This window comes from Neoarius graeffei, chromosome 8 (genome assembly GCF_027579695.1).
Source record: "Neoarius graeffei isolate fNeoGra1 chromosome 8, fNeoGra1.pri, whole genome shotgun sequence".
Taxonomy (NCBI): domain Eukaryota; kingdom Metazoa; phylum Chordata; class Actinopteri; order Siluriformes; family Ariidae; genus Neoarius; species Neoarius graeffei.
Window position 1 is genome coordinate 36,707,955 of NC_083576.1, and position 12,410 is coordinate 36,720,364.

Sequence of the window (12,410 nt, forward strand, 5' to 3'; positions counted from 1 at the left end):
GCTCTGCCAGGCCTTTACTGCAGCGGTTTTCAGTTGCTGTTTGTTTGTGGGCCTTTCTGTCTGAAGTTTAGTCTTTAACAAGTGAAATGCAGTTGGGTTGAGATCAGGTGATTGACTTGGCCATTCAAGAATATTCCACTTCTTTGCTTTAATAAACTCCTGGGTTGCTTTAGCTTTATGTTTTGGGTCATTGTCCATCTGTATTATGAAACGACGACCAATCAGTTTGGCTGGATTTGAGCACACAGTATGTCTCTGAATACCTTAGAATTCATCCGGCTGCTTCTGTCCTGTGTCACATCATCAATAAACACTAGTGACCCAGTGCCACTGGCAGCCATGCATGCCCAAGCCATCACACTGCCTCCGCCGTGTTTTACAGATGATGTGGTATGCTTTGGATCATGAGCTGTACCACGCCTTTGCCATACTTTTTTCTTTCCATCATTCTGGTAGAGGTTGATCTTGGTTTCATCTGTCCAAAGAATGTTCTTCCAGAACTGTGCTGGCTTTTTTAGATGTTTTTTAGCAAAGTCCAATCTAGCCTTTTTATTCTTGAGGCTTATGAGTGGCTTGCATCATGCAGTTAACCCTCTGTATTTACTTTCATGCAGTCTTCTCTTTATGGTAATTTGGATATTGATACGCCTACCTCCTGGAGAGTGTTGTTCACTTGGTTGGCTGTTGTGAAGGGGTTTCTCTTCACCATGGAAATTATTCTGCGATCATCCACCACTGTTGACTTCTGTGGGCGTCCAGGCCTTTTTGCATTGATGAGTTCACCAGTGCTTTCTTTCTTTCTCAGGATGTACCAAACTGTAGATTTTGCCACTCCTAATATTGTAGCAATTTCTCGGATGGGTTTTTTCTGTTTTCACAGCTTAAGGATGGCTTGTTTCACCTGCATGGAGAGCTCCTTTGACCGCATGTTTTCTTCACAGCAAAATCTTCTAAATGCAAGCACCACACCTCAAATCAACTCCAGACCTTTTATCTGCTTAATTGAGAATGACATAATGAAGGAATTGCCCACACCTGCCCATGAAATAGCCTTTGAGTCAATTGTCCAATTACTTTTGGTCCCTTTAAAAACAGGGTGGCACATGTTAAGGAGCTGAAACTCCTAAACCCTTCATCCAATTTTAATGTGGATACCCTCAAATGAAAGCTGAAAGTCTGGACTTTATGTCTATTATATAACTATAACTTGAATATGTTTCAGTAAACAGGTAAAAAAACAAAATTTGTGTCAGTGTCCAAATATATATGGACCTAACTGTATATTATATATAGAATTGTGCTAAATCAGAGTGGCATAGCCACATAGAGCCTATGGCACCATGTTGCATTTGACACTTACAGAGCTGGAGCCAGGACAAGAAGTACTGACAACTGGCTGATGAAAGCTTATATTACCAGCTTATATTTCCATGCACCTGACATGCCTGGGTAGTTCTTGGTGACTTTTCAGCTAGCACTGGAGAGGCTCTCCAATTTGTAGAGGCTAGCCTCCATTAAAGAGTTGATCAAAGTCCCAGGACACATGGCCTGGCCTGACACATGGCCTGGAAAGCTACCTGGCAATCTGATACATGCTTGAGGTTGGCAACGAAATGTCTAGCGGCTCTCTGAGTGTGTGGAGACATTGATTTCAGACATGGCTCAATTAAGATTGCTGATTTTGCAGTGAAAATCACACACAATGACTCATGAGTCTGTATATATTTGGTACAGGTATTTTCTGGTAATTATGGTATAAGCACAGTGCATATACACAGTGTATATTCACAGTGCAAAGTGAGGCTGGCACAGCCCACACTGCTGGCAGCATGCAAATGAACATGTGAAGTCAACCCTGCATGCTGCAACTGTTATTTGGGCCTGTGGCCAAAGAAGCCCTAAAGAAGGGTTTAGGATTTGAAATTACAAAGGCAAGAGAATAAAGATGTGATCTAAAATAAGTGGACACCACCATTCATAAAAAGAGGTTCTACTCAGTGTAGTTTATTGGTGACAAATAGGACTGAGAGGACTCTTGAGATAGGGCTGAGAAAAATCCTCCCCTTTTGCGGCTAAATTGTTCATGCTGTGCAGACACGAGACTCATCAGTTAATCTGTACAGTACATACCATACATCCATTATTTATACCACTTACCCATCAGGGTTGCAGGACAAGGTGGAGCCACTCCCAGCTGACTTACTGTAGGGCAAGAGCTAGGGTTCACCCTGGGCAGGTCACCAATCACAGGGTTAACACAGAGACAAACAGTCATTCACACTCAAAGTCCCACTTATGGGCAATTTAGGCTACATCCACACGACAACGGCAACGAGATGTTATTTAAAAATATATCGCATCCAAATGGGCAACAATCAGTAAAATATCAGGTCCATATGGCAACGCAACGCTTGCTGAAAACGATGCAATACACATGCCACACCTCTAGGGGCGCTGTAAGACGGTCCCTTTGGAGACACCAGAACAATAGAAGAAGTAAGGATGCATGCGCATAAACTATTATGTGCGAGACTTCATATTAGCCACAAAGTCAGGAAAATCTGTTCGTAAAATTACATTATAATGACCAAATACCATGAAAAGTATTTTTCCAGTCTCACCTGTGAAAGGTAATCCCATGTGATCTCGTTTGGATGGCAAACCTGTTGGTATAGTTAAACGCAGCTAATCTTTATTCTCCGCTTTGACCTATCCAATATGGCGGCGAGGATGACGTATGATTCTACGCGGAAGGCGGCGTCTTTAATGGTCCGGAATAAATTGAATGCTACACGTTGATGGATTAATTTGCTGTTCTATGCCCTTTTTGAGGACTGTATTGTAGGACTTAAACTAACATCTGAAGAGGTGAGATCGCTCCTTTTTTTCCCTATTTTTGCTGGCGGGATTGACTCTGCCCTAAGGGCTATTTTCTCTCTCTCTCTCTCTCTCTCTCTCTCTCTCTCTCTCACTTTGCACCATTACACAATAAATATTCACAGTGAAAATATTTTGTAAGCGCGTTTCATGAACCAAGTTATAGGATTTGTTGACAACTCGCATCGAGTTCGTTACACTTCTACCCGGCGTGAAGCACTCACAGTCATGTGGTTGTGACGTCATCGTAAACAAATCCGTTCTACTCATCCAGACGACTTCACAATGGCAACGTTGTCAGATCTTTCCACTCTGGAACCCATTCTCAAAAAGATTGCGTTTTGGGCACCCAAAACGCCGGTGCCGTGTGGACGCCAGGCCTAAACGATAAGCAATTGTATCGGAGTCACCTGAATCCGTTGCCGTGTGGACAGGGCCTTAGAGTAGTCAGTTGACCTAATCCACACATGTTTGGACTGTGGGAGGAAACCCATGCAGACACAGGAGAACATGCACATTCTAAACAGAAAGGCCACAGTCAACCACAAGGATTGAACCCAGAGCCTTCTTGCTGTGAGGCAAGAGTGTCACCTATATAGCACATACCTTCACAGCTATCCTTGGGGCAGAGATGTCTATCTAGATGTCACAACACTCACCATATACAAATGGCTATGTCCCATCTCCTACTGAGAGCTGTCAGAGGTGAGTCATCAACCTGCCAGTGAACCCCAGTCTCAGTCGACAAAGATGATTTCAGTGAAAGGGACCCTGACACAGAGTGATGTTCAGGAGTATAAATCACCAGGGTGGCACAAGGTCATCAACACTCTCTGCATTACATGGAAGCCCCTCAAGTGAGCAGCACAGGTGTACCCCGTTTGCTAATGCTGAGTCAACTCAGTGTCAAATGTAATTTTCCCTAGTGGAGTTGAAAAGCCCTCTGGGACAAGATGCATGACCAGGCTCATTGCTTACTGTATGCATTTCCAACTCTTTTGCTCACCTTGTTCTACTCATGGACCCCAACAATTACCAGGGAGACCATGGTTTCCACGGTAACACTTGTAAGTGGCAACTTACTCCCTTGGTGGACTTATTGTCACAGATGAACCATGAGGTGTTCATCTGGTCAGATGACCTGTAGTTGAGAGCTCATAAGCTCATATCAGCATTTTTCAAATGAGCATGATGCCATGCTCCCCCAAAAGCCCTTTCTACAAACCCATTCAGGATGTTGATCTGAAATGGATATTGCTGAAAACAACCATTCTGCTTGTTATTATCTCAGCAAAAAAGGGGGTGGAGCAAATTGCACACACTGGTGATAAGCTTGTTCTAGATGTCATGAAAAACTCTAGAGTGACCTTATGGCTGAACGCTGGGTTCTGCCTAAAATCTTGTCACCCAAGTGTGTACCAGGTAACTGACTTTGCAGCATTCTCTGAAAATCAAAAGTTTCACTTATGTGTCCAGTACTTGCCTTGTGATACTATTTGAACCACATGGCAGTTGTTCATTTGTCAGACCAATTATGCATCTGTCAAGCTATGAAGACATGGGCTGCTGCCTTGTTGAAGCAGATTTTGGCTCACTGGGTCACAAAAGTCATCAATATGGCCTATATACAATGGGGTAAAAAAGTATTTAGTCAGCCACCAATTGTGCAAGTTCTCCCACTTAAAAAGCTGAGAGAGGCCTGTAATTTTCATCATAGGTACACTTCAACTATGAGAGACAGAATGGGGGGAAAGAATCCAGGAAATCACATTGTAGGATTTTTAATGAATTAATTGGTAAATTCCTCGGTAAAATAAGTATTTGGTCACCTACAAACAAACAAGATTTCTGGCTCTCACAGACCTGTAACTTCTTCCTTAAGAGGCTCATCTGTCCTCCACTCGTTACCTGTATTAATGGCATCTGTTTGAACTTGTTATCAGTATAAAAGACACCTGTCCACAACCTCAAACAGTCACACTCCAAACTCCACTATGGCCAAGACCAAAAAGCTGTCAAAGGACACCAGAAACAAAATTGTAGACCTGCACCATGCTGGAAAGACTGAATCTGCAATAGGTAAGCAGCTTGGTGTGAAGAAATCAACTGTGGGAGCAATTATTAGAAAATGGAAGACATGCAAGACCACTGATAATCTCCATCGATCTGGGGCTCCATGCAAGATCTCACCCCATGGGGTCAAAATGATCACAAGAACGGTGAGCAAAAATCCCAGAACCACACGGGGGGACCTAGTGAATGACCTGCAGAGAGCTGGGACCCAAGTAACAAAGGCTACCATCAGTAACACACTATGCCACCAGGGACTCAAATCCTGCAGTGCCAGACGTGTCCCCCTGCTTAAGCCAGTACATGTCCAGACCCGTCTGAAGTTTGCTAGAGAGCATTTGGTTGATCCAGAAGAGGATTGGGAGAATGTCATATGGTCAGATGAAACCAAAATAGAACTTTTTGGTAAAAACTCAACTTGTCGTGTTTGGAGGAGAAAGAATGCTGAGTTGCATCCAAAGAACACCATACCTACTGTGAAGCATGGGGGTGGAAACATCATGCTTTGGGGCTGTTTTTCTGCAAAGGGACCAGGACGACTGATCCGTGTAAAGGAAAGAATGAATGGGACCATGTATCGTGAGATTTTGAGTGAAAACCTCCTTCCATCAGCAAGGGCATTGAAGATGAAACGTGGCTGGGTCTTTCAGCATGACAATCATCCCAAACACACTGCCCGGGCAACGAAGGAGTGGCTTCGTAAGAAGCATTTCATGGTCCTGGAGTGGCCTAGCCAGTCTCCAGATCTCAACCCCATAGAAAATCTTTGGAGGGAGTTGAAAGTCCCTGTTGCCCAGCGACAGCCCCAAAACATCACTGCTCCAGAGGAGATCTGCATGGAGGAATGGGCCAAAATACCAGCAACAGTGTGTGAAAACATTGTGAAGACTTACAGAAAACGTTTGACCTCTGTCATTGCCAACAAAGGGTATATAACAAAAAGTATTGAGATGAACTTTTGTTATTGACCAAATACTTATTTTCCACCATAATTTGCAAATAAATTCTTTAAAAATCAATGTGATTTTCTGGATTTTTTTTTCTCATTTTGTCTCTCATAGTTGAGGTATACCTATGATGAAAATTACAGGCCTCTCTCATCTTTTTAAGTGGGAGAACTTGCACAATTGGTGACTGACTAAATACTTTTTGCCCCACTGTATAGGATGGATGTTTAACTTTTATCACAAAAGTCATCACTATGGTCAATGTACAGGATGGATGCTCAGCTTATACTTTGAAAGGCCGATCTACAAGGAGAGTTTCATCCTCATTTCCATTACTTAGAGGAGTACCACTCCAGGAGATCTGCACTGCAGCTACCTGGATACCATTGTATATCTTCTCTTGGCTCAATAAGGTCAACTTTGCAAGTTACAAATGTGTACCTCGATGAACATGAGAAAATTGCCCTACCATTAAGTATTGCTGCTGATTCAGTAAGCAATCAGCAAATCACCAGAGGCGGAAGTGACAGTATGATAGGTATTTATAGAAAACATTGTCATTTCATGACATTTTTTACAGTTGCAGCATGGTTCACACACACGAGCAGATCCAGGTATTAAGCACAGCTGGTAGTTACCCAGTGTTCACAGATCCACATTTACATTTGTAACTAGCATTTAAAACCTCAGGTTTTCAACATTCATTATGACTTGCCTGGTCCTATACTCACCTCAGTCTTAAGTAAATTTTCTGCTTGGCTGCGGTTCATGTTTTTGCAATACCATCTATATAGAGACAAAAAAAAAGCATCTATTATACATTCATTTTAGGATTTGGATAGCATCCATCAGGAATCTATCATCATTGAATGAATGAATCGCATTAAAACAGTGAACACAATCTTACAGAAGCATGAACTTCTGCATATATTAGATTGTTGATGTATGCATTTATAATAATGTTTACATAGCAATAGTTTTTAGTAACTTTTACAAGAAGCATACTCACTCAAACTTCTCCAATCCATTTAAGGCCTCAACAACATAGTTACTTGGTATATATCCCTCTTTGCTGCAAAAATTCAGATTAATTATTTTTGCTTACAGAAAAAAACTGGACTATTCTAGTATGTCTTTTCTAGTATATGGATTTTTTTTTGTATTTTAGCTTGTGTTTGACAAGCAATGGTATTCATTTGTTGATCATGGTTCCATTTTGTCATCCCAGCCTTACCCATGTTTGTCTCTGGCTCTAAACCAATTGGCATCACATATTTCCAAAATTGTGTATTCGTCATCCTTTTTCAACTCCAGGTCTTGGGTTGCCATGGGGGTGTACTCATATTCAGCAATGACTGTCATACCCACAAAGAAACCATGCTGCTTTGGTGGCTCTTGGGGCAAAGATGTAAAGTGCTTTTCCTGAGGAAACTAGGGAATCAGATATCTCAGATCAGAAAATATAATAAACAAGTATCAGGTCCTGTGACATGGTGACAGAATGATAACTAGCTGACCTCTTCAGGTGTAGGTGGGAGAGGTTTTCTAGACTTACGCCGAGATCCTATGGAAAATCCTTTAAAGCAAAAGTAGATTAAGATGGTTATTAGAATCGCCTTTTAAAGTTATCCCATACAAATGTATCAAAGGAAAATCCTGGGACTTTTTAACCTGGGCCCTAATTTCCCATCTTTATGGGTCCAAATATTTACTAGGGAGAAAAATTGTTTGAAATTGGTCCAGTATTGAGTTAGAACTCTATAACTGGCAACTGAAAAATGGCTATATAATGGAATTCTTGGGGGAAATCATCTGTGTCAAAATAAACCACTTGTTTTCGCCACTGACAGGCTCATAATGTTAAGTATCTAACAAGGAAAGGATTCCTCCAGAGATCTACCTGTGTCTGTTTACCTCAATAACTGTAAAGAAACTGTAGAAAACTACTGTTTCTACAGTCATGGTTTTACCTTTCTCTTCTTCCAGTCTCTGATGCAGCAATCCATGTAGTACCTGTAGTTGATTATCCCATGTGGCAGTTTTCTACACTGTAGATGCTAACACTGGACCTAATAAGAAATACTGAGTGAACCTAACTCAGTTTTTATCAACCTGTTATTAACACTCATTTTACACAGGTTGTTTGTATTTTGGGGTCAAAAAAGCTGCCCAACTCTGTGCACTTGAGTTGAATTCACTTAGCTAAACCAAGTACTTGGAACTGGTGCCTTTGCAGCTGCTTTTTTTTTTCAGCAATTAGACACATACAGATCAGTTCTCATCACCTTCGTGCTTTCCGTCATGTGAGACATTCCTGAACAGGCCCAAGTGCAGCTGGATGTTGCTTCAATGGCAGTGGTCATTACTGTCTGCATTTCCATGGTTCTTGTGCTTGGCACACTGATTTGGTGAGTAAAAATGTTTCCCTTCCAAAAACTGTTTTGCAGTCTTGTTATAATTTAGTACCAGGTTTATGTGCTTGCTATTTAGTGATAACATTAGCTTAGCTTTTATATCGCCAGCACAGTGTGGCTCCTGTTACAACTTGGCCCACAAGGGTAAAACTTTCAACTCAGGACCTTGAAAACTTTATATTATCCTTACTTTTCGGTGAAATTCACCCTTCTGGGTTCAATAGAAGAAAAAAAAACGGTTCACCTATGATATTGGTGTAGAGCAGAGGAAAAACTGGGTGGGGGTGAGGTAGGGGTAGTTTATGTCATGCTCCGGGTTTATGTCATGCTGTGGGTGCTCCGGTTTCCCCCACAGTCCAAAGGCATGCAGGTTAGGTTAACTGGTGACTCTAAATTGATCGTAGGTGTGAATGTGAGTGTGAATGGTTGTCTGTGTCTATGTGTCAGCCCTGTGATGACCTGGCGACTTGTCCAGGATGTACCCCGCCTTTCGCCCGTAGTCAGCTGGGATAGGCTCCAGCTTGCCTGCAACCCTGTAGAACAGGATAAAGCAGCTAGAGATAATGAGATGGAATTATGTATGGATATCATAATGTCACACTGATGTCGCCATATTTTAATCAAATTTAACTCCATTAGGCGAGTGATTAACTAATTTAGTGTCATAAATGAGACACATTTCTGCACCTCTAACATTGTGTGTGCGTGCGAGAGAGAGAGAGGTTTTGATCTGTGTAGTGTGTACCTAAGGAGGTTGAACTGACCTTTTATATATATATATATATATATATATATATATATATATATATATATATATATATATATGATCTGTGTGTAGTGTTTTTTATATATAAAATATATTGATCTGTGTGTAGTGTTTTATATATATTAGTGTAGCAGATAACTGAAACAATCTTTCAAATGGTGATACAAGCACCAAACTTGGCACAAATACTCCTTAGACATTATTCTTTTGAAAAAGTACGCGGGCCACCTGAAATTCAAGATGGCTGCTTATTTTCAAGATGGCCGCCGCTGCAGACTTGAAAATGGGATATAATCTGGCCACTTTGATCGATTTGAATGATCTTGGTGTCTAAAAGTAGGTTTTTGACTATGAGAAATCTAAAAATCCCACTCTTAACCTTCTAGGGAGCTCCTTTCTGCCATTTCTAGCAAAAATATGATGAAAAATATACATAGACCAGAACATATCCTCCAAACTATTTTATTTGTTATTTTTAAATGCACAACTGGAATGTTTAGTTATGGTCAATGTTGGTCACTGCAGAGTGCAATGAGTCAAATACAGAGCTCACAAATGCACTGTTCACCCCAGCAGTGAGCTGCATGGTTTCACTTGTCCTCACATTTGCAGCTACATAGTCCGGTGCAGGTGAGACTGAATCGGTAGCATTTGCACCTTCCACGGCATTCAGATTTGCATCCACATTTGGTCAGCTGTTGGCAACTCTCGGCAATAGGTGGAAGCGTTGTCCAGAACACCTTCCATGTGTCTCCACTCTTTGTCCATCCCCAGTCAGCAGGACTTTGTGTTTCTGGTTGGCGCAGTGTTGACTGACTCCATATACAGCCTGCTTGATAGGCAGCGTGCTTTGCATGCTGAAGTAGTGCTGCTTGAGTTGGATGGATGGCTTCATATGGCCTCTGCTTTCAAGCAAACATATCCAGCCTGGCATCATCAACACATGCAACTGTACTGGACCTGTCATACATTGTCACCACAAACTTCTCCAGGACCTCCAGATCATCATCATCATCATCATCATCATCTACTGTTGGTGGGTACTGGCTGAGCTTGGCAAAGACATCAGAAGCTTCAGCATACACATCCCAGGTTTGCCATGCAGACTTCTTCCCTTTGCTGCGGAAGCCTGATACAACATCGCAACCAGTGAAGGCATGGAAGAAGAGTATTCCTTTGCTCTTCTCCAGTCCTAAAGAGAGGTGCAGGTCATGTACAGGAATCCATCTCAGGTTCCATCCTTGGCCAAAGGCCACCCACAACTGGTGCAGACCAATCCCTTGAAGGAGAGGCAGAACACTGATTGCTATGACGAGGACATCCTCTACCTCTACTGCTACACCCTACACCCCAAACTATAATTATTGCTACAGTCTATACAAACATGCATGCTAGCTATGTTAGTGGACTATTTTACAAAATGCCAAGAATAAGGCAAAAGTAAGCTTCTGAGTGATTTTATTCTCCCAGATTTGGATTCTACATGGTCAAAAATGTATAATTTGATGCCAGAATCATCCATATCGGACAAGTCTGTGCATAGTTATGGCAAAACGATATATTTCTGTACTGGACATGGCAGCCATCTTTAAAATGGGCAGCCATCTTGAATTTCAAGTGGCCCGCGTACTTTTTCAAAAGAATAAATGTCTAAGGAGTATCTGTGCCGAATTTGGTGCTTGTATCACAATTTGAAAGATTCCTCTGAAATATGATGTTATCTGCTGCACTAATATATATATATATATATATATATATATATATATATATATATATATATATATATATAAATAAAACACACTACACACAGATCAAAACTCTCTCTCTCTCTCTCTCTGTGTGCATGTGCAATTATAAGGGAGAACATTGCCAATTTGGCATTGTGGATAACATTTGAAATTATCCTGACTGTATGATCGGGGGTAATAGTGAAATGAGCGAGCACAGGCAATGCATTTACCTAATTATTTAGCTTATTATTTGCTCATTCTTTCATGTGAACATGTGTTCATTAAATTAAAAACACACTTGGAATTTAAAAAAAATTGCCAAAACCATAAAATAGTTTCATTAATTAATTACCACATTATATAGGTAATGCTTCCAGATGATACTATATATTATCTTATTTTAAACACTTTATATTTCGTTAGATTTTGGTTAAAAATGTACGCTATGTGACCTTATCAATTGGATTTAGCAACTACTAATGCCTTCAGCAACGACAGTACGATTGCCTTTAGCAACTACTAATGCCTATGTTGGGGACGTGCATTGCAAAGACGCTCTTCGTGCTGTTGCTCTTTAGACTCCTTCTTCCGAGTGAATTCGGGAAAACCACGTACAGAGACAAAGTTTGTTGCTTAAGAGAGTCTCTCAACTTTCTCTTTAGCTCTAAAGTGCAATGTTATTGGGAAACCTACCCCAGAACAATAACTAAAGGAATCCACATTTACATTCTTAATAGTAAAAAATATATTTCAAGATATCTATAACTTTGATTGTACTTGTCAAAACTAAATTTAAGATATCTAAAAATTCTTAAAATGTCTGACTGACTGGGTAATAGAATTATAATTTTGACTACAATAAATGCTATTATGGATATCTAAAATATAATTGTGGATAGTAAATTAACACAACAGTGTCCTATTTGCTCATTACATTGATTCCAATCTTGTGACTGTTTAAAAAATTAATTCAGTGAAGATTTAAGTTCAGCCATCGTCTCACTGAAATGAGCAGATGTTTAATTCACTTTCACATATTTCAAAACACAAGTGTACTGTTTAAAGGCAGTCTGAACCAGGTAATCACAACATTGTAATTAGGAAAAAGTGGTATACATAATGTTTTGATCATTTTTGTTTGCTTCCTTGTGCGTGTTGCAAAAAATTATTATATTTTATTTCTTTCCAGATTTACCAAGGAGATTAATGTTTAGTATGTCTTCCTTTGCAGGTACAAGGAATTGAGACATAAATATGTGATTTACTTTATCTTGTCCAATACTACAACATACACAAACCTCATGTTCTGTAGTTCAATATCAAAACAGTTTTGTTGTTTGAGCTAATGTTTTATACTTGAATGTATGAGAGATTGATATTCAGGGACAGAAGACTGTACACTTCAGGCTGAACAATAAATCAAATTCATATTTCTATTGCAGTAGTGTAACTTAAATTACAAAGATCACAGTATGGACAATTTAAAATTTGTTATACAATACATAATAAATACAAGACAGGATGGAAAACAGTCATCACTGGTCATTGTAAGATTATTACCTAAGAGTTTTAAAAGTACAAAACAAGCAAATGCATATTTTAAATT

General features: G+C 40.2%; 1 protein-coding gene across 6 annotated transcripts in view; it reads right to left on the minus strand.

Moving 5' to 3' along the window:
• Nucleotides 1–12,410, minus strand: part of btk (Bruton agammaglobulinemia tyrosine kinase) — a 210,830-nt gene that overhangs the window by 64,098 nt on the left and 134,322 nt on the right. For all 6 annotated transcript variants that reach the window (XM_060927617.1, XM_060927615.1, XM_060927613.1 and 3 more), the window contains 4 exons: nt 7,412–7,470; nt 7,129–7,325; nt 6,904–6,966; nt 6,626–6,680 (listed from right to left, as the gene is read on the minus strand). In XM_060927617.1, the coding sequence (XP_060783600.1) occupies nt 6,626–6,680; nt 6,904–6,966; nt 7,129–7,325; nt 7,412–7,470 (374 nt within the window). The remainder of the gene's footprint in view (nt 1–6,625; nt 6,681–6,903; nt 6,967–7,128; nt 7,326–7,411; nt 7,471–12,410) is intronic.